General features: G+C 45.2%; 1 protein-coding gene across 1 annotated transcript in view; it reads left to right on the forward strand.

The window, feature by feature from the left end:
- SLC2A9 (solute carrier family 2 member 9) overlaps positions 1-20,962 on the forward strand; it is a 197,243-nt gene that overhangs the window by 143,240 nt on the left and 33,041 nt on the right. Inside the window, exon 14 of the mRNA XM_008061091.2 lies at positions 776-851. Within this exon, the coding sequence (XP_008059282.2) occupies positions 776-851 (76 nt within the window). The remainder of the gene's footprint in view (positions 1-775; positions 852-20,962) is intronic.

Consider the following 20,962-nt stretch of genomic DNA (forward strand, 5'->3'; position numbering starts at 1 on the left):
CTGTTCCCTTTCTTTCTCTTCCCTTCCCGTCCCCCTGGGCTGACCCCAGCCCAGCCTGCAAAGCTGGGCAGACTCTTTCCTTCCCCGCATCACTCCAGATGAGGTCATATGGCCCCTCCTGGGGCAGCTGCAGCATCTCCACATGTATTCACTGCATCTCAGAACCAGTGAGACCATGTTCTGGTGATCAGCTGTTCAGTCAGCTAGAGCAGGAGTGATCCCCAAATATCCTTTGGCACCCAGCACTCAGCACCCAGCACCCAGATGACTCACTCTGTGAAATTAATTAACTCACCGCATACTGACAGGATAGCAGGGGTACAAATATGGTGCTTTAGATAATAATACTGATATCATACATATAAAGATACTGATACTGATAATTATATTATATATAAAAATATTCATAGTACTAATAACTAAAAGAAATTTTTAAACATTTTAATACCTGTAAAAACTTCTCATAGTGCCTGCTTCCAATTCAGCATGCAATCTGCGTGACTTGTTCATTTATTTACTACTTCCTGTATGCTGGGACTATGCTAAACTCTTAGCGGGCATCTTCTGATTTCCTCCTCATATATGTGAAATAGGTGGATAGACTGACTCAGGAGTTATCATTGTTTCCATCAGGGATGCTGAAACTGGGGCTCAGGGACATAAAGCGACTTGTGCAAGGTCACACAGGTGGATGGAGGAGGAGCTGGGGCAGGGACCCAAGTCTTCCAGGTACACTGTCACCACCCCACCTGCCCACATCCCCGTTCTCTTGCAGGATCGTGCCCCTTGGGTCCCTTACCTGAGTATCGTGTGCATCCTGGCCATCATTGCCTCCTTCTGCAGTGGCCCAGGTAAGGCACCCCTGTTCATCACCTGCACCTTCAGAGAAGCTGCAGGCTAGTGTGAAAGATACCATAATCATTGAGGTCATGTCTAATATGTATTGATCATTGATTTCATATTATATTTGGCTAAGAACTTGACTAATATGAGCTCATTTAAGGCTCATGACAGTTCTAGGGAAGGCAGAGATAGAAGGTGAACTTGATGTGTGAGTGGGGTATGCACCCAGGGGCTCATGGCACCCCTTTGTACAGATGGGAGCCCAGAGCCCAGAAAGAAGCAAAGACTGATGGGGGAAGGGTGTGTCCTTTGCCATCTCTTTGGTCCTATTCAAATGCAGCTGAATGTCTTCATTCTGTCCCACAGATGGTAGGTAATGCATTCACCCGAATATGAGTGGATGATGACAAACAACAGCACAGCAATAACAATTCACACTTTTGGGGAGGGTGCACAAATCATGCCTGCAAACCTAGCAATTTATGAGGCTGAGGTGGGAGAATTGCTTGAGACCAAGGGTTTGAGACCAGTCAAGGTAATATAGTGAGATCCCATGTCTACAAAAAGTAAAAAAAAAAAAATGATAATCAGCCAAGCATGGTAGTGCATGACTGCAGTCCCAGCTACTCAGTAGGCTGAGGCAGGAGGATTGCTTGAGCCCAGGAGTTCGAGGCTGCAGTGAGCTATGGTCACAACACTGCACTCCAGCCTAGGTGACAGAGCATGACCCTGTCTCTGGGGGGAAAAAAATCACACAGGTGAGAGCTATGAGTCAGATGTGAGACTGTTTGGTCATGGATCAAAGATAATCAGGTTAATGTCTGTGCCTATAAAAAAGTTACAGGCTAGAGTGAAAGATCTAATAAACATTATGGTCATGTCTAAGATGTATTAATCATTGATTTTGTGTTATACTCGGCTAAGAACTTGACTTATGTGAACTCATTTAAGGCTCATGAGAGTTGCACAGATGGCAGACATGGAAGGTAACTTGCATGTGTGAGTAGGTGATAGGGTTGCCTGACTCCCCGGCCCAGGCCCCTAATGACCACTTTGCACTATACCTGCGAGTGTGATGCCTGGAGCATTTGGAGCCTCAGTTTACCCAGAGCTCTCTTCTAGCCCCAGCCCTGATATTTCTCGGCCATGGGTTAGTGAGAAAGGCCTCTCCTCTGTGTGGAGCTCAGCTTCCCCATCTGCCAAATGGTGAGGGTGGAATGAGACCGAGGGTCGTGTCATTCCCTGGCCCTGTGTCTGCATCCAGCCTCCACCAAGGGCCAAGGTGGGACTGCGAAGGCGGGTTGAGGGCAGGGGTTGACCTGGCTGTGTGCTTGCTCCATGACATGATGTTCGCGCTCTTCTTTGGTTGTGGTTTCTGTGCTGATGAAAATAACACTAAGTTTCTATCAGAACAAATGAAATTGAACATCTGTTTCTCCCTTTGTGTTGTGAGTTCTCATGGGCCATCATGTTCTAGCACATGTGTGATGGATGAAAAGCATTTGTCCGTCCAGGACATCAGGGTATTGTGATGAGAGGGCCTTGGAATGATCAGGGAGAGCTTCAGACACACACTTGCGCACGTGCGCGTGTGCGCGCGCGCACACACACACACACACACACACACACACACACACACTGTACTGCATGGGTGGTCAAGACAGTTACAGGAAGAAGGAGGCACCTCCCAGGCAGGTGCCTGGATGAACAAGCACCATGTGTTGCAGTTAGCAGTGGGCACAAGGCGTAGAAGTGTCTGGTCCTACAGGGCAGCCGCATCACCAGCTCACATCCCATCTTCACACCTGTGCCCACGGAGGTGTTCAGCCATGGTCCTCTGCTCGTCTGTGGATGCTGGTGAGCAAGCCCAGATGGAGGCAGTCTCTGCTCCCACAGGACTCGCGCCGGTGTGGAGTGCCTTCTGAGATGGCCCTGCTCAATGAGACCTTCTCTGACCACCACATCTAGAATCGGCACACACTTGTATACACACAAACTTGGGCACTCACACATGCGCTCATACATACCTGCACACGCACATGCACGCACACACACATGCACACACACATGTATACACATGCATGTAAAACATACACACATACACATGAATACATATACACCTATACACATGCACACACATATACACATATACACATGTATACATGCACGTACACATATACACATATGCACACACTTGCATATACCCATGTATATGCTTAAACAGACATATATGAATACACACGTGCAAACATACACATGAACACATGCACATGCACGTATAGCATACACATATACACATGTATACACATATACATACACACATATACATCCCATGTATATACCTGCAAATACACATACATGCTTATGCACATACACACATGTATTCCCACATATTCACATACACACATATACACACGCACACACATATGTGCACATGTTTGTATATATACACACATGCACATGTATACTCATGCACACACATAAGCATGTGGAGAGATACACATTTATATACACATGCATGCACATACATACCCACATACTTTCTGACCTATCACTTCTCATAGCACTGGTCCTTGGCATATCTATTTCCTGCATACTCATTTGTTGAATACACACTTGGAAAGACTTTTTCTAAAAAGGGCCAGGTGAAAATATTTTTTGCCTTACAGGCTACACATTCTCTGTTGTAACTACTTTTCCTTACTATGATTGTGCACAACCCAACCATAGACAATGAGTAAGTGAATAGATTGCGTGGCTGTGTTCCAATAAAACTTTATTTACAAAAGCAGACAATAGACCTTACGTGGCCTGTGGGCTGCTGTCTGTGTGTCTCTCCCCAGTTAGAAAATCACCTCCATGAAGGGACCTGGTGTGTAGTTCATGGTCTCATCCTGAGAACCTGGAACTGTGCTGAGGATATAGTAAGGGCTCCATGAGGGCTTGCTAAAGAATGAATGAAGTAACTGAGGGAAGGGTGGAATCTGCCTTTCTAACTAAAGGCTTGGGGGTGAGACAAAGTGGAGACACAGGGTCTCCCGTCAGTCCCCCAGTATCCCCAGCTGCTAGGAAGAGGCAGCTTGGATTTAATGGTACCAGCAACAATGTGGAGGCAGCATTAGCCAACTGCATGGAGTAAAAGAATTCGTCAATCAAATACCAAGATTCTTTTTAAGAGAGAGAATAGGAATAAGGTTCAATTCCATTCAGATTAATTTCTCCAGTCTTTACTGAGTACCTGTTCTGTGCCTAACTGAGGGGAGGGGGAAAGCAAAGCAGAAGAAGGAGGGAGATAAAATAGAACCAGATTTTTAAAACCATAAAGTCAAAATTGAAGAGTGTATACTGCAGTCACATACATTCCTCACACTCTCCTTCATGTAACAAATGTGCTGGGAAAACATGGCCAACAGCTTTTTAATCACCAGCACAAAAAATAGTCTCATAGCTTCTAACCCAACCTTGCTAACTTAAAAGCGGTTCTAAGGCCACTGCCCATGAGAGATAATACTTAATGACATGCCATGAATAGGTACCTCAAACGTTTCATATATGCAATCTGAATTCTGCATCACTTCAACAGCGCTTACCAGTCAGTGTAATGCCAGCTGCCTAACAAACATATCCTTGAACGACAGCAGTTGTACACAATAGAAATTCTGTTCTCACTCATGGCACCATTCATGGCTGGTGTCCCAGGTAGATGGGTTCTTGGACCCAGGCTCGTTCTGTGTTTTGTCTCTGCCAGCCTGTGGGGCCTCATGGTTGACTGCATCCAGTGGGCGGTTGAGAAAAAGACTATGGAGAGAGCTTCTTAAGTGCCTTGGCCCAAAGTAACTCCCTCTCCCCCACTCACATTCTGGTGGTAAGGGCAAGCACTGGGGCCAGGGACAAGTACCTAGATGTAGTCTGTGCTTTAACACCAGCTTCCCTTACTGCCCAGTCTTGTCCTGAGATCTAGAAGGCTCTGAGCCAGGACCTGGATGGCTTAATGGCCAGGGAACTCAAATAGAAGGGGCCATGGCAGGCGCTAAGCTCTAAGGTGTGGACAAGGAGGTGCTGAACCCACAGGACATGCCCAAAGGACAGAGGTAGTGGCTTAGGTCTTCCCTGACCCCATTCCTCTCTTTGCCCAGTCCTCACCCCACCGACTCAGTCCATTCATAATGGAGTTCAAACATCAGCCTTCCTTGAGCACAGACTTTGACCTAGACACCGTGCAGGATACCCTACTTGCATCACCTCCTACTCTGCATGGTAGCCTTGCAAATTAGGACTAAGCAATCCCATTTACAAATGAGGAAACTGAAGTCCAGAGAGGTTAGGAGCCCCCTAACATGAAACAGCTAGTAAATGCTGCAGCAAAGATTTGAACTCAGATCTGTAAAGATCTGCACTGTTTTTTTCCCTTTATACTAGAAGGTATAAGAATTCACATCAGTGCACCACTCTAAGCTTTCCATAGCATTGTCACATCTGTGTCCTAATCCAGCCTCTGATAATTACTCACATTTACTGAGCACTTATTATGCACAAGGCCCAGTTCTAGCTAATTTCATTGTCACAAAAATACTGTGTCGATATAAGACAACACAGAGTCAGGTTGGCATGTTAAAATCATAAGCATCTGCCGGGTGTGGTGGCTCAGCCTATAATCCCAGCACTTTGGGAGGTCAAAACTAGTGGATTACCTGAGTCCAGGGGATCGAGACTAGTCTGGGCAACTTGCTGAGACCTCGTCTCCACAACAAATCACAAAAGCTGGGCATGGTGGCATGTATCTGTAGTTCCAGCTACTTGGAAGACTGAGTTGGAAGGGTTGCCTAAACCAGCAGATCGAGGCTGCAGTGACCATGAGCATGCTGCTGCACTCCAACGTGGGCGACAAGAGCGAGATCCCAACTCAAGAAAACAAACAAATAGACAACACAAGCGTCCAAGATCTTATCCAGAATCAAATTTTATTAATCATCACAGAATGCAGGTTGTCACAAGACAGAGGCAAAGTGTGAAGCCATCAAGACAGTGCTGGTTCTTCCTTGACACATTAGAGTGCTCAGATTTAAAAATGAGGGCTCTGAAATGAAGTACCTTGCTTCCATAGAAGAAGATATTTTCTTCATGTTATACTCAGATAATAACATGGCTGTCATGGAGAGTTTCCAACAGACTAGCCTCATAGTTTCACATCCCAACCTGAACAGTTCAGGTACAGCCCACAGAAAGCATGGTATACGTAAGGAATCTGTTGCTGGCAAGGCCGTCACGAGGTTGGAATGACAAGTTCAATTGGAGAACAGACAAGGTCATTATTTTCTTTGGTTCCACTCTCCCTGTCCTTTAGAAGATGACTTATGGGTCGGTTGCAAAATCCTTCCTTCCTAAACTAATTGTATTTCCATTTTTTTAATGAAAAATGTTAAAATTGATGAAATAATTTTCCCCAAGTAACACTGCTAAGAGGCAAATGCTGGATTTGATCTTCTCCATCTTGTTCTAGCACCTATGATCTCAACTCTCATATACACACTTGGTCAAGGCTCCTTAGCTGGCCACTAAAAACTGAGTAAAATTAGACCAATTTTGAAACTGACTTGCAAGGCTAGAAGTGATTCAGAGGGAAAAGAGCCTAAACAGAGGATTCAGGATAAGAGGAGGAAGCGTCTATTTTATTCTGTCAGAACAAGGTTACTCTCAATTATCAAAAATCAGTCCCGTTTGTGTCTACATGAAAAATATATTATTTTGTCATTTGTATCTCCTTGGCTGGAGGTGAAATGAAAGCATTTTTGTTTTCATGGTTTCTAGTCATTTCTGCTTCAAGTATTCTCTAAACACAGAAGACAGGAGCAGTCTTTGTTCTTTGTCTCTTATGTTCATAGACCCTCAGATCATAGAATTTAGTGTTGAGACCAAGTCTGCTGACACACGCAGAGTTTCACAGTGAACTGAGGCAGAAGAGAACATGGGAACAGTTTGTGAACTGGTTGGAAATTTGATCAGAGATCAAATGATAAGGCAGATGAGGAAGTATTCCAGGGTGCTGGGATAAACTAGAATCAAAGCATCTCAAGTTTGGAAAAGACCATAAAAGTCCTCCATTCTATCAGGAACTTAAGACCCAGCCATGGCATCCCTGTCAGGAACTCCTCCAGACATGGCTTGATTGTTTCTGTTGATGAGGAACTCACTGTCTCAAAACAGACAGTTCTATAGTCCACTGGTCAGGTATGGCTCATGGCCTGTTTTGAATGACCCATGAGCAAATAATGACTTTTCCATTTTAAAAGGTTTCAAAAAAGAATGGGTCACAGAGATCACATTTGTTCTGAAAGCCTGATATATCTTCTACCTAACGCTTTACAAAAAAAAAGAAATGCCATCCCCTGCTATCATTCTTCAGCTCTGAAAATTGGATGAAGGAAGTAGGAGCTGACTTATGAGGTAGAGAAGGAGAGATTTCAAGGCAACAAGAGCAGTCAGTAACACTGCTAGAGTGTAAGAAGAAATTAATGTCAAAGGAACCGCAAATAAACCACCATGCTAGAGCAGTGGCACTCAAACATTGCTCAATCACCTGGGAAGCTTTTAAAAGCCCAAATGTCCAGGGTGCTCTGAAGGTCATCCAAGCCATAATCACCAGGGTAGGTGCCAGATTTCGTATTTTCTAACATGATTCCAACGTGCGGCCAAGTTTGGGAACCACTGGGCTAGAGACGTGCTTCAAACCTGGTTGAATAAAGAACAATCACCTGGTGGCTTGAAAAACTACAGTGAACCTCATATTCAGGCCTCATCTGATACCAACTAAGTTGGGATCTCTGGGTGGCGCCCAACAAGAACCACTGTCAGAGAACAGGATAAGACGTAGAGGAAGAGTTGAGAGAGGAGCTAGACATGGCTCTCAGGGGACTGTGAATGCCATTATGGATTTGCAACTTCATCCTGAGCTCCAGAGAGCTCTCTCAGGAAATCTGTAAGCATGACTTTCACGGCGCAGATCTGCAGTAAGAAAAATTCAACTTGGAAGTGACTGGGAGAAAACAAACCAAAAGCAGAGATACCAGCCAGAAGCCTGGAGGATCCTACAAGGACAATTTGCCAAGGCTGTGCCACCCTGCAAAGGACCCTGTAGACATTGTTCCTGTGGCAAGTGCAGGTCATCAGCTCAAGGGAGCTCTGTGTTTTGTGGCATGATTTTAGTGCTTCTTGGGTCATCTTTTTCTGCAACAGCTATTTTTCCAGAGAGAATAATACACGTCAGCCCTGGATCTCATTGGATCTCACCCGTTTTCAAAATAAGCCAAACTGGACTCAACCACAACCTGCCTGAAGTACTTTGCTGACCCAAACCACAAAGCTTTGTCTTCTGTGCTTTTTTTCCCAAGCCAATGCCCATCTTGAGATATTATTGATTCTATTACCAGTGTTTGCACACTTGACTTTCTTGTGACTGTAGAGTGTGCTACACTGTATGAGCTTTCAGTGCTGGATGGAGCAGTGTCTGGCAGACTCCCTTTAGGAAAAGCCACCTGCACCTCCCAGTTCCAGATCAACTGTCAGCCCCCATCCTGTACTTCCCAACCCCAAGTTCACCCAGCAGCAGTGCCTTGCTGGCTAGCAATGACTTTAGCTTCAAAATTGACCAGGGTTTAGAAGTTTCACTTAAACTCACATTAAAGTTCAGAGCTTAAGACCCTGGGGAATTTCCTGTCTAGGGGAAGCTGCCACGTGGACTGTGAGATCATCCCCTATCCTCCTAACTGGATAGGAAGTTACAAATCCTAAGAGGGGCCACCCTGAAAACGTGTGGCAGGAAGATGATAAGAGTTGAATATGGTTAAGAGACTCATTGGGGGCTGCCCTCCATGATGGAACAACAGGGACTGTTCTCCCAGGAGAGAAGCCAGGAGTTTGCCTAAGGCAGCTCCTGTGAGCAGCAGATCAATTTAAAAAGATTTGACAGAGAGTTGAAATTAGGTGAAGGGAAGAAATGAAAACACAGAAGGCGGTTTTCTGCTCCATATTTTATTTTTGTGCATAGCCCCAAGGCAGTGGCATAGAAGTCTAATAAAAAAGGATGATGAAACAGCTTTACCTTTGAAGAAAAGGTGATTATCGCCCAAGCATGTCAATTTCAGTTTGAAAAATCTTGTGACTCTGCCTGGCACCAGGTCAATCCCTCTAAGAGGAGTTTACATTTGGGTGGGGGTGACAGATGCAAACAAGATAGGGTATGACCACTGCATCGACAGAGTTGCAGATTGGGGTCTGTGTGTCCAGAGAATGGTGCCGTCCTGATAGAGGGTGCACCAACTTCTAGCCCAGAGCATGTCTCACTTGGAAACGTGATTTATCCTGGATAGACTTGCCTGAGCATAATAGAATTTCTGGGGACCCTAATGGCCAGCTTATGCACGCTCCCTTCCCCATTCCCACCCCAGACATTCTGCCATACATGCCAGTTGTCTCGGCCCTCAGGCAGCCACCCCTCTTCACACATGCTTGAAGGATCCCAGACTTTGCATATGCTGATCCCCCACCTAGAACGGCATTCCTTTGTGGTGTTGTTTTTTGAATAGAGGCAGGGTCTCCCTATGTTGCCCAGGCCTGTTTCTGACTCCTGGGATCAGGTGATTCTCTTGTCTCAGAGTGCTGGGAATACAGACGTGGGCCACAGTTCCTGGCTTAGAACACCATTTTATCCATCCATTTGAAGGATGTCTTGTCTTAAAAAGTCAGCTCATACTGAATCTTGAGTCTTTCTTAGAAATAGCCCCTCTGTGCTCCCACAACCACCCCTTCCTGGGTTTGCTGCTGGAATAGCCCACACTGCTTTCATTACGATGGCTATGGTTTGTGAGTTCTACTAGCATCCCGGACTACTTCAGCAACAAAGACTTTGTTTCTTTACTTTTGTATCCCAGGTGCCAAACACAGAGCCTGACAACTGGTCGGCACTTAACAAGTGATTGTGTTTCCCATGACTTTATTCAACACACACTTGTGGAGCCCTCACTGAGTGTGTTAGGGTATAGTTTTTTACTGGTGTGTAATGTTTTCTACCACCACTGATAACGTCAAATGTGTATTTTTTTTTCTGACAGCAAATGCGTGCCATTTTTCATACCAAATCTATAATTCTTTAACACCAACTAGGCATCCAACAATTTAAGGGGATTGTGACACTGTCCATCAGAGTGAGGAGAGACCCCGTAAAGGGCTCAGTCCCACAAGACTGCCCCACTTCAGATGCCCGCCACGAGTGGAGTCCAGGCAACCAGCACTTCTGCCCTACTGACTACAAACTCAGAGGTTCCCAAATCCCATACCCAACCCCCCCAGCTGATTATTTGCGGAATAACTTGCAGAACTCAGGAAAGTGTTCACCTTACAATTACAGCTTTGTTTAAAAAAATTAAAGGATGCAACCCAGGAACAGCCAAGTGGAAGAGAGGCATGGGGCAAGGTATGGGGGAAAGTGGGGGGCACGGAGCTTCCATGCCATTTCTGGGTGTTCCATCCTCCCAGGACCTTCGTGTGTTCATTGACCTGGGAGGTCCTCCAGCCCTGACTTTTAAGGGTTTCTGTGGAGGCTTCATTATGTGAGCATGAATAAGTCAGTTATTGGCCATTGGTGACTGAACTTGACCTCCAGCCCCTCTCCCCTCTCTGGAGGTCAGTAGAAGGGACTGAAGGTGCCAACCTTCCAAGTCTGGCTAACCCCTGCCTCAAAACTAAGGACCCACCTGACTCATTGTATTAGCATATACTCAGGTGTGGTGGAAAGGGGTTCTCTATGAATGACAAAAGCCACTCCTATTTCTCTGGAAATCCCAGGCTGTCAGGAACTCTATGCCAGAAACTGGGGACAAAGATCAAATGCCCCACACCAGCACTGGGTTGGGAGTTGGGGCTAATGGGTCAACAAGACAATGAGAGCCCTTGCCCTTGAGGAGGAGGAGGGGCACAGCTAGATGTCCACTATGGACACTTGCCTCATATCTGCCCTGGTGCAGTGGAGTCCTCAGTGTAGCTGGCCACAGAAGTTGACTGGGTGAAGCGGGAAGGGAACTGGGACCCTTGACTGCCCAGGCTGCTGCCCAGGGCCTACCTCAAGGGGGAAAACCTCCTGCAGACAACATTGGGAATCCCAGCCTGGCTCTTAGAATGGCAGTGGGGGGTGCACCCCAAGGGGAGCCTGGCAAGATCCAAGGGGGCTCCGTCAGTGACAGCAAGGTCCCAGGTTCTGGCCAGGGGACCCTAGGCAGTATAGGAGCCCAGGGCAGTTCTACTTGTTGAATGAGAGAATAGGAAATGAACAAATGAGTCGATGACAGAAAGAACCCTATCTATTGCCAGAGCTTAGGTGGGAGTCAAATCAGATGACACGTTTCCCCTCAGAAGTAAGGACTATGTGCAAAGCAGAATGGCAAATTACCTTCCAACTTCCCTGACCAAGCAGAAATTAATAGACAGAAGAAAGGGATACACACACACACAGACAGACACACATACATACACAGGCATACAGGTGCCAAAAAAAGTATACACATTTTAAAGAGTTTTACCTACATATTACTTTTACTTTGCTGTAATCAGAAGTGTCTGGATGCTGATGGTAACCACTTGAGCACCTCTTGTAATTGCAGAATCCAAGTGTGACTTGTATTCGTGTTTTGTTATAGGTATATATTTACTATTACAGTTTTAATATTTTTTCCTTTCTTAAAACGTGTGTCCATTTTTTGGCTTCCTCTGTGTATATATACACTAATAAAGATAATTAGAGCTTTAATTAAGATACATAGTCTAAAGTCTAACACCAAATCAGTATGTAGTCATATTTTTGAAAAATTGTTTAATAAAAAGTCTCACAAACCCAAATTTAAAAATAAAAAGCTGTCAATGCTCAGGACACATAAATCTCTCTAAAATTAATTTATGAAGAAGGTGAGATTTAACTCAAGCATTGCTAGTGTGTTTTTTTTTTAGTGGTCCCCATCTACAAATGAAGACCTAGTCTCCACTCACATCCACTACCACACAGGATTTTAGGTAAGGGACATACTAGATGAGCTACCTAAAATGACCCTGATCAGGTGCAGTGACTCACACCTGTAATCCCAGCACATTGAGAGACTGAGGATTGAAGAAGCCAGGCATCTGAGACCATCCTGGGCAACCTAGTGAGACCTCATAAACTTAGCCAGGTATAATGGCGTGGCTGTAGTCCCAGCTACCAGGGAGGATGAGATGGGACGATCAGGAGTTCGAGGCTACGGTGACCTATGATCGGCCTGGGTGACAGAGTGAGATCTTGTCTATAAAAATACATAAAATAGAATAAAATGACCCCGTAAACTTTAAACTATCACGTAAATGTGAAATTTGATTAGGGTCCAGCAGGAAGCAGGAGGTGTGGTCAGCTGGGATTTTAAAGGGAGTTCATGCTTGGGCTGTTTCTAGGCCTATGGGCAGAGACACGGAACCGCAGAGGAGATGGGGGCCCTGAGGACAAGCCACAGTGGGACCCTGCCACCTTCCCCAGGGATAAACTGGTTTTCACTAATTTCTCCCTAAGAAGAGAGAATAAACACCAAGAAATAAGATACTGCCCAGTGATCTTTAAGATTTCTCAACACCACCCTCAAGAACCAATTTTCAACCCTAGTGAGAATGCATGGTAGAGATTTACTTCTGCCTTTATCAAAAAGTGGCTTTGAGGATCCTGAAAACTGAGCATGAAAGCTTGACAATGTGATGTGCTCTTGCCTGTGGCTTTGTTGGGTGGCCCATGTCAGACCTCACACTCCAGCATCATTTTATAGGGCAACTTTCAGTGTCAATCCAGGCTAAGTGAATAATGCTCTGGTTAGTGCCTTTAGCCCCAGGAGTGTAAAGAGAAATAAGAAAGATCCCAACCAGGAGCTTGGAGTGAAGCTTCCAAGTGAAGGAAAGGAAGAGGCAGACATTGACTCTCATTGGGAGAGAGAAGGAAGTAGATAGAGGAAGTGGGGGCTCAGAGAGATTAAGAACTATCCCTAGAGCACAGAACAGTGAGCGAGTCAGGATTCTCGTTCCTCAGTCTGACTCCAGAGCCTGAGTTCTTAAGGTCTATAAGTGGCTACCAAGAAAAAGGTAGGTCCCAGACACTGTGGAAGCACAGAAGAGACATGTGTCAGAGCGAGTGGGAGTCAGGTGGAGAAGCTAAAAGCTGGACTGATTTCTAAATATTGAGTCAGAGCAAGGAGAGCCACCAAGTGACGTTCTCAGGGTGTGCACTTGGAAGCCACATCTAAAGATGCTTCATTTCTGTCTCAGATCAACACTAACACATGAGAACACGGGCGCTAAGGTGGGGACTTGAGGTTCCCCAGGTCTGGCACAACATGGAAGTGCTGTCCTCTACATCAACGCATGGGCAAAACAGTCATGTACACACTTGGGGATACATGCCCTCCCACACTGGTTCACACACATGTGCACCCCACACTGTAGGTGTCCCCTGCTGCTCCTTTCCAGCCCACTCTCAAAGACTGAGTCCCACCCTCCACAGGATTTCAAATCTGGCATGAGAGGGAGAGAAGGGCACGGAGCATGGGTGGGTTCTGGCTGGGGTGTGTGGCCAGGAGACAGCGGTGGTGGATCATACGTGCACCTGCCAGTGCTGCTTGTCAGCAGGGAGGACATCTAGAGAACTTCCCTGTGGAGGCCAGGCCAGGCCACAGGGTGGGATTGTTCCACTGATATAGTAATACACTAATATGCAAGATGTTTTATTGGAGAAAAGGGCATATTATCTAATGAGCTAAAGTGTTGTTTGAGCTAGCGGTGCCAAGCCGAAGGGAGAAGGAGGAGCATCTGAGTAAAGGACAGATGTCAGAGAGAGGTACGCTTCTGGAAGCCAAGGACACACACACAACTGGAGGGAAAATCTGTAGTAAAGGGACTCTGGGAAGGAGGCAGCAGAAAAAGCAGTGGTGGATTATCACAAGTCTCACAGGCTGAAGTCAGTAAACTTTGCCCTCCTGGTTGTGGGCAGCCACTAAAGGCTTTTTAACTGGAATGTGACGTTATCAGACTGGTGTTTTAAAAGACTACAGAGGAAAAAATAAATTAGTAGTAAAATTGGGCACAGTGGCTCATGCCTGTAATCCCAGCACTTTGGGAGGCTGAGGCAGGAGGATTGCTCGAAGCCAGGAGTCCAAGACCATCCTAGGCAACATCTCATCCTGACCCTCATCTCTAAAAAAACAAATTGTTAAATCATTGGAGGTAAAATTTGGAAGATGGAGAGACTTGGTAAGAGGGAGCTCACTAAGGTGTCTGTAGCAGTTATCACTGTGCATCAAATAACCCCCAAACCGAACTGATTAAACAACAGCCAGTTATTATTGTTCCCAAGTCTGGGTGGCCATGGTAGTTTTGTTCTTCTGGCCCAAGCATTCCTGATCTCTGCTAGATGACTCCCTCCTGTCTGCATCTGACTGGCAGGCCAGATCGGCACCAGCTAGTATAAGGTAGCCTCACTCATTGGTCTGGCCTTGAGAGGGGTGACTTGGCCACCTGTCTATCATCAACCCACAGGTGTATATAATGACAGAAAAGTTGCAAGAGAAGAACGCGAGGTATACAAAACAGTCAAAGGCCCAGGCTTGTAACCCCTCGTCATTTCTCCTGCATTCTGTCAACCGAAGGAGTCACAAGGCCACCCCAGAATCAAGGGAAGGACTGCAAAGAGCTGTGGCTGGTCTACGATCTCCCCAGAAGTTGTAACCATAGAATAGGCAAGAGATGACAGATATGGGCTCTCATTTTAGTGAGAAATGTATGCCATTCATTCATTTACCCGTTCTGCAAATAATTATTGAGTACCTACCATAAGATAGGCCTCCTTCTAGGCTTGGGGATACAATGGTGGAGCGAATATAGAAACCCACAAATAAACACACACACACACACACACACACACACACACACACACACACACAGTCTCTTCCCTCAGGAAGCTTACCTTCAATTATAGTCAGGGGTCAGGGTGCCCACTGGGAACATGTGCCAGGCTCACACTCAGATATTGTGAGGAGTGTTTGATAAAGACACAATTTTCCGTGGTGCAGGAAGGTTACAGGGGAATGTCAAAGGCCTTATTTATTTTGACAGTCTCAACATACAATGCTGATTTCCAGGGGTCCTCCCTCCACCTATTAGCTATGCAGAAAGCAAAGCAATTACTGAAAGTTTTTGTCAAAAGTCAATGTGCTGAATGGTCACATTGCTTAAAGTCAAATAATAGAGAAAACCAATTTGCTGAATTTACCTTATTTTAAACTATTTCTCAAGAATGTACAGAATTGTTTGCAGAATAGAATGGGTTTTGCAGCATTAATAGATTTCTGTGAAGTTCTTCATTGTGTCTCCAGATTGAATTTTGGAGAATTCTCCCTTTTGTTCCCTAGTAGCCTAAGTTACTAGGGAGAGAGAAATCTCCACTGACTGGCATAAACTGTTTCTTTATCCATAATGAGGACACACATATCCTTCCCTCTCCAAATGAATTTTGTTCCAGAGATTTATACATATAGCAAGAAACAAAATTTAGGTAGCAAGGGATATGCCAATACATTTATCTTATTTCATGCCTAGGTTTGGAAAACAGGAGTTTGGATGGTAAAGGTTCAGATAGCAAGGAATATCTGCACATTCATAAAATGGGTTTCTATTGTTAATATAGTCATATTCAAAATGCATTTCCATCTTTGGCTTTTTGGTGAATTGACATTAAGCTGACAATATGACCTTCATTTGTTACCTCTCTCAACCTTCATTCCTGACTAGGATTGGGAGATACTACTCCCCACTGCACCATGTAACTCACAGAGAGTTCGTAGGGCTCATGGAGAAATGGCCTGGATGTGCTCTTAGAGTCTCACTGCAATGTTGTCAAGATCTACTGTGACCTGGCAACGTCCTTGTCCCTCTGTGGGTCTCAGTTTCCCCATCAGTGAAGTGATGGAATTAACTAGATTAAGGTTTCTCCAGCTGGATGACTGCACTCCAGAAATCCCTTCTATGGAAAAACATACTCCCAACCAAGCTGCTGGGTGGTGAGCTGAGGAGGCCCAGGGTGGCATTTCTCTATTTTCTGGAAGATTCCTAAGCAGCATCCCAGCCCAAACCACCTTACTAAGGATGGAAGCCTCCAGACTTAGTGATTAGATATACCAACTTAGCCGGGCTCGGTGGCTCAGCCTGTAATCCCGCACCTTTGGGAGGCTGAGGTGAGTGGATTGCCTGAGCCCGCGGGTTCGAGACCCGCCTGGGCAGTGATACCTCATCTCTACAATAAATCAAAAATCAACTGGGCGTGGTAGCGCATGCCTGTAATTCTGGCTACTCGGAAGGCTGAGGCGGAAGGATCGCCGGAGTGCAGCAGGTCGAGGCTGCGGTGACCAGGAGCGGCCACTGCACTCCAGTCTGGGCGATAGAGTGAGACTCCAACTCAAAAAAAAAAAAAAAACCAGATATACCAACTTGGTGACTGTTCACACTATCCCATGCAATCTCCACTACAGCCCCGGAGGCTTATTTCCATTCTGCACATGAAGGAGGCTCCAAGAAGTTATAGCTTTTAAAGGTAATAGGGGCAGCTTTTAAAGGTAATTGTCAAATTAGCATGTGACAATGTTTGTGCTCTATTTACTGCAGTGGGTTAAATAGTGTCCACTTCAAAGATTCGTATTTGCTCAGGACCTCAGGATGTGTTTTAGAAATAAGGCTTTTGCATCAATAAAACAAAAAACAACAGATGCTGACGAGGATGTGGAGAAAAAGGAATGTTTCTACACTGCTAGTAGGACTGCAAACTAGTGCAATCTCTTTGGAAGACACTGGCGATTTCTGAAAGAACTAGAAATTGACCTTCCATATGATCCAGCAATCCACCTATTGGGAATATACCCGGAGGAACTCAAGTCATTCTACTATAAAGAGACCTGCACATGCATGTTTGTTGCAGCTCTATCCACAATAGCACAAACATGGAACCAACCATGCTGCCCATCCTGGACTGGATTAAAAAAATTACACACACACACACACACACACACACACACACAAACACACACACACGCACACAGTGGAATAGTATGCTGTTATGCAGCAGCCATTAAGAAGTAAAAACATGTGGACTTCACAGCAACTTGGACGAATTTAGAGTCTATAATACTCAGTGACCTATCACAGAAACAAAGAATGGAGTACCATATGTTCTCACTCATAAGCGGACCTTGAACAATTATCATAATACTATAAGAAAGGAATTGACAATAGTGGGAAACTGCCAGGGGAGGGGAGATGGGATTGGCAGTTGAGGGAAATTGCCAGGGGAGGGAGGGGCACACCTCATCAACAAGGGTACCTGCATAATGAACATTTGTATACCTAACCCTAAATTGTAACCCACATCTTTAAAATTAAAAAATTAAAAGTTAAAATAAAAAAAGAAATAATAGGCCTTTGCAAATGGAATTAGTTAAGGATCTCAAGATGAAGCCATCCTGGATTAAGCGTGGGCCCTAAATCCAGTGACTGTTATCTTTATAACATGAGGAGAGGACTCAGAGACACACAGTGAGGAGAAGACCATGTGAAGGTGGAGGCACAGATTGGAGTGATGCATTGACAATCAAAGGAGCACTAAGGATTCCAAGAAACTTCAGAAGTTGATAGAAAAACAAGGCACAGATTGTCTCCTAGAGCCATGGGAAAGAATGTGGTATGGCCAACACCTTAACTTCAGTGTTCTGTTGTCTTAAGCCCTCAAGTTTGTGGTGATTTGTGACAGTAGCCCTAGGAAATTTCTACAACCACTAAATAGGCAGGAAAGTATGTCCTTCCCCCAGGCAGCTCTTGATGCAGGGCAAATGAACTTTGGAAATGAGAGATTTTCATCATCTGACACTTAATACCAAACATGGCTGAAAGACAAACTGCTCACCAAAGTTACAGTGTGCTTTCAAGAAGACTAGGAGGACTTTTATTCAAGAAGACTAGGAGGACTTTTATTCAAGAAGAATAAGGGAACTTTTTAAATTAATATTATTCCTTAAGTTGAGCACCTCTTCAGTGCTGGTACTTTGCCACACTCAGCCTAACCCTCACAACATCCCCACCAAGGGACGCTCTTATCCATGATGAGGATATCTCGTCTCCAAGAAGCCCTACCTTAGCCACATTTAATGATGAGTTAGGGTAGCAGCCAGGATTCGAAACCACATATGCCCAAATCCAAAGTCTCATCTTTTCTACCATTCACCCTTGCATTATTCGAAAGTTTGATTTTCCTACTTATCACTTTCCCTATAGCCTAAGGCAAAGCTAATTAGCAAGTTTATCACCTGAAACTTGAATATGAAAACACGACAGTATTCCATATGATTTTTTGCCAAAGCCTCTCCAGAAAGGTTCGCCTCTCTAAAGCAGTCCCAAGCAAATGCTGTTCTAAGAAAGATTTGAGCCCTTCATGGTTTCAGTGCCAAAGCCTGAATTTTCTTTCTTTTTTTTTTTTTTGTGTTGGAGTCTCACTCTGTTGCCCAGACTAGTGGCTGCTCCCGGCCACCACAGCCTCGACCTGCTGGGTTCCGGCTATCCTTCCGCCTCAGCCTTCCGAGTAGCCGGAATTACAGGTGCGCGCTACCACGCCCGGCTGATTTTTTGATTTATTGTAGAGATGAGGTCTCGCTGCCCAGGCAGGTCTCGAACCTGCGGGCTCAGGCAATCCACTCACCTCAGCCTCCCAAAGGTGCGGGATTACAGCCTGAGCCACCGAGTCCAGCAAGCCTGAATTTTCAACAGAAATCGGGACGTTTTCAGAAACTGGTTCTGTAGTCTCAGAGATCATTGACAACTGCCCAGCTTCTAGGTCCTTCTTGTGATTTTCATTCTAACTGTAATTGAGCAATCTCTGGAAATCCAGCTGAGAAATTTGTCGCTTGATTATTTTTTGTGGCTGCTGAGAACACATTTGTCTGTCTGACGGTATTTGTTCCCTGTGGCCATTTTAACAAAGGACTGCAAACTGGTGGCATCAAAGGACAGAAATGTTTTCTCTCACAGTTCTGGAGACCAGAAATGCAAGACCAAGCTGCAGAGGCTCTGGGGGAGTTGCTTCTGTTCATTTGGCATTGCTTTAAAGAGATACCTAAGGCTGGGTAATTTATAAGAAAAGAGGTTCATTTCCCGATTCTGCATGGCACCATCATCTGCTCAGGTCTAGTGCGGCTCAGGAAGCTTCCACTCCTTATGGAAGGTGGAGAGGGAGCAGGAGTGTCACATGGCAAGAAAAGAAGCAAGAGAGAAGGAGGCACTGGACTCTTTAAGCAAGCAGCTCTGGTGTAAACTAATAGAGAGAGAAGCACCAAGCCATTCAGAGGACCTGCCCTATGATCCAGCTACCTCCCTTAGGTCCTGCCTCCAGATCTGGGGCTCACATTTCAGCATGAGATTTAGAGGGGACAGCCATCCAAACTATGCCAGGGAGAATCTGTCCATGACTCTCTCCTGTCTTCTGGCAGGTCCCAGTGTCCTTGGCTTGTGGCCACATTGCTCCATTCTCTGCCTCTACCTTCCCATAGCCTTTTCCTCTGTGTGTCTGTCCCAATACTCCCTGTGTCACTCTCTAATAAGGAGCTGCAATTGCATTTCGGACTGTCAATCAAAAGGAAGAAGCTGAGGCAAAATCAATACAAGCAGAGAGTTTATTTGGCCAACTTTGAGGATTGCAACCTGAGAGCACAGATCCAAGTTGCCCTGAATATACACTCCAATTATCATCAGTGACCAGTGGACTTTTAAAACCAAAAAAGGGAGACAGGGAGTGGGCTGATACAAAGCAGTATGTCAGGCATTCTCTTTGATTTACAGAGATAATATTGATGAGTGATAGGATTTGGGCTGTTGTATCCGGAACTGCATTCTTTATAACTACATGCGATAATAGCAAATAGTGTCAAGAGATGAATACATAGCTCAAAGCGGGGAGTAGAATGTGATTTGCAGTCTCATTCTAATATCTTTCTGGGCCTGATAATTTAAAGCAATTCACGTGCCTCAGATGAAAGTTCTTTTCAGTCCCAGCACTTTGGGTGGCCTACATAGGAGGACTGCTTGAGCCCAGGAGTTTGAGATCAGCCTAGGCAATGTAGCAAGACTTTGTCTCTACAGCAACAAGAACAACAGTAAAATCAGCTGGGTATGGTGGCAGTGCCTGTAGTCCCAGCTACTTGGGAGGCTGAGGTTAAAGGATCACCTGTGCAGACTGTAGTGAGACATGATAATGCCACTGCATTCCAGCCTGGGCGATAGAGAGAGACCCCAACTCAAAAAAACAAAAACAAGAAACAGAGATAAGTCTGCTCATGGCCTCCTGGTGTTTGCATCGCATTTTGAGCAGAGGTGAGGCTCCTGAGGGACAATAGCTGTATCTCGGGAACATCCCCCAGAATAATGGGCTCTGATTCCCTCTGGGGTCAAATTTGCTGAAATATGAAGGGGAATGCTTTTCTTCACCAAAGAGGTTGTTCCCTGCTCTTCCACGTGGCAGTGTGTATGCAAATTCCAAAACAAGTTTTCTGGAGGTTTTTATTGTAATTTTAATGTTTGATTTTAATGATTTATTTCTATTTTTTTTTGCTCTGTTGCCAAGGCTGGAGTACAGCGGGCACGATCATAGTTTACTGCAGATTTGAACTCCTGGCCTCAGGCAATCCTCCCACTTCAGCCTCCTGAGTAGCTGGGACTACAGGCATACAGGCATGTGCCACCATGCTCAGCTAATTTTGTGCGTCTTTTGCAGAGATGTGTGTCTCACTATGTTGCCCAGGCTTGTCCTGAACTCCTAGTCTCAAGTGATCCTACTGCCTTGGCCTCCCAAAGCACTGAGATTACAGGTGGAGCCTTGTGCCTGGCGGAAAAGAACTTTTAGCTGAGGAATGTGAATCATTTTAAACTATCAGGCCCAGAGAGACATTAAAAAGAGACTGCAAATCACATTCTACTCCTGTGAATTCTTAAAAACTCAATGAGCCCAATCAGAAATCATCATTTTTCTCCCTAA

The sequence above is a fragment of the Carlito syrichta genome, unplaced genomic scaffold (genome assembly GCF_000164805.1).
Source record: "Carlito syrichta isolate Samal-C Ts95f unplaced genomic scaffold, Tarsius_syrichta-2.0.1 Scaffold305073, whole genome shotgun sequence".
Taxonomy (NCBI): domain Eukaryota; kingdom Metazoa; phylum Chordata; class Mammalia; order Primates; family Tarsiidae; genus Carlito; species Carlito syrichta.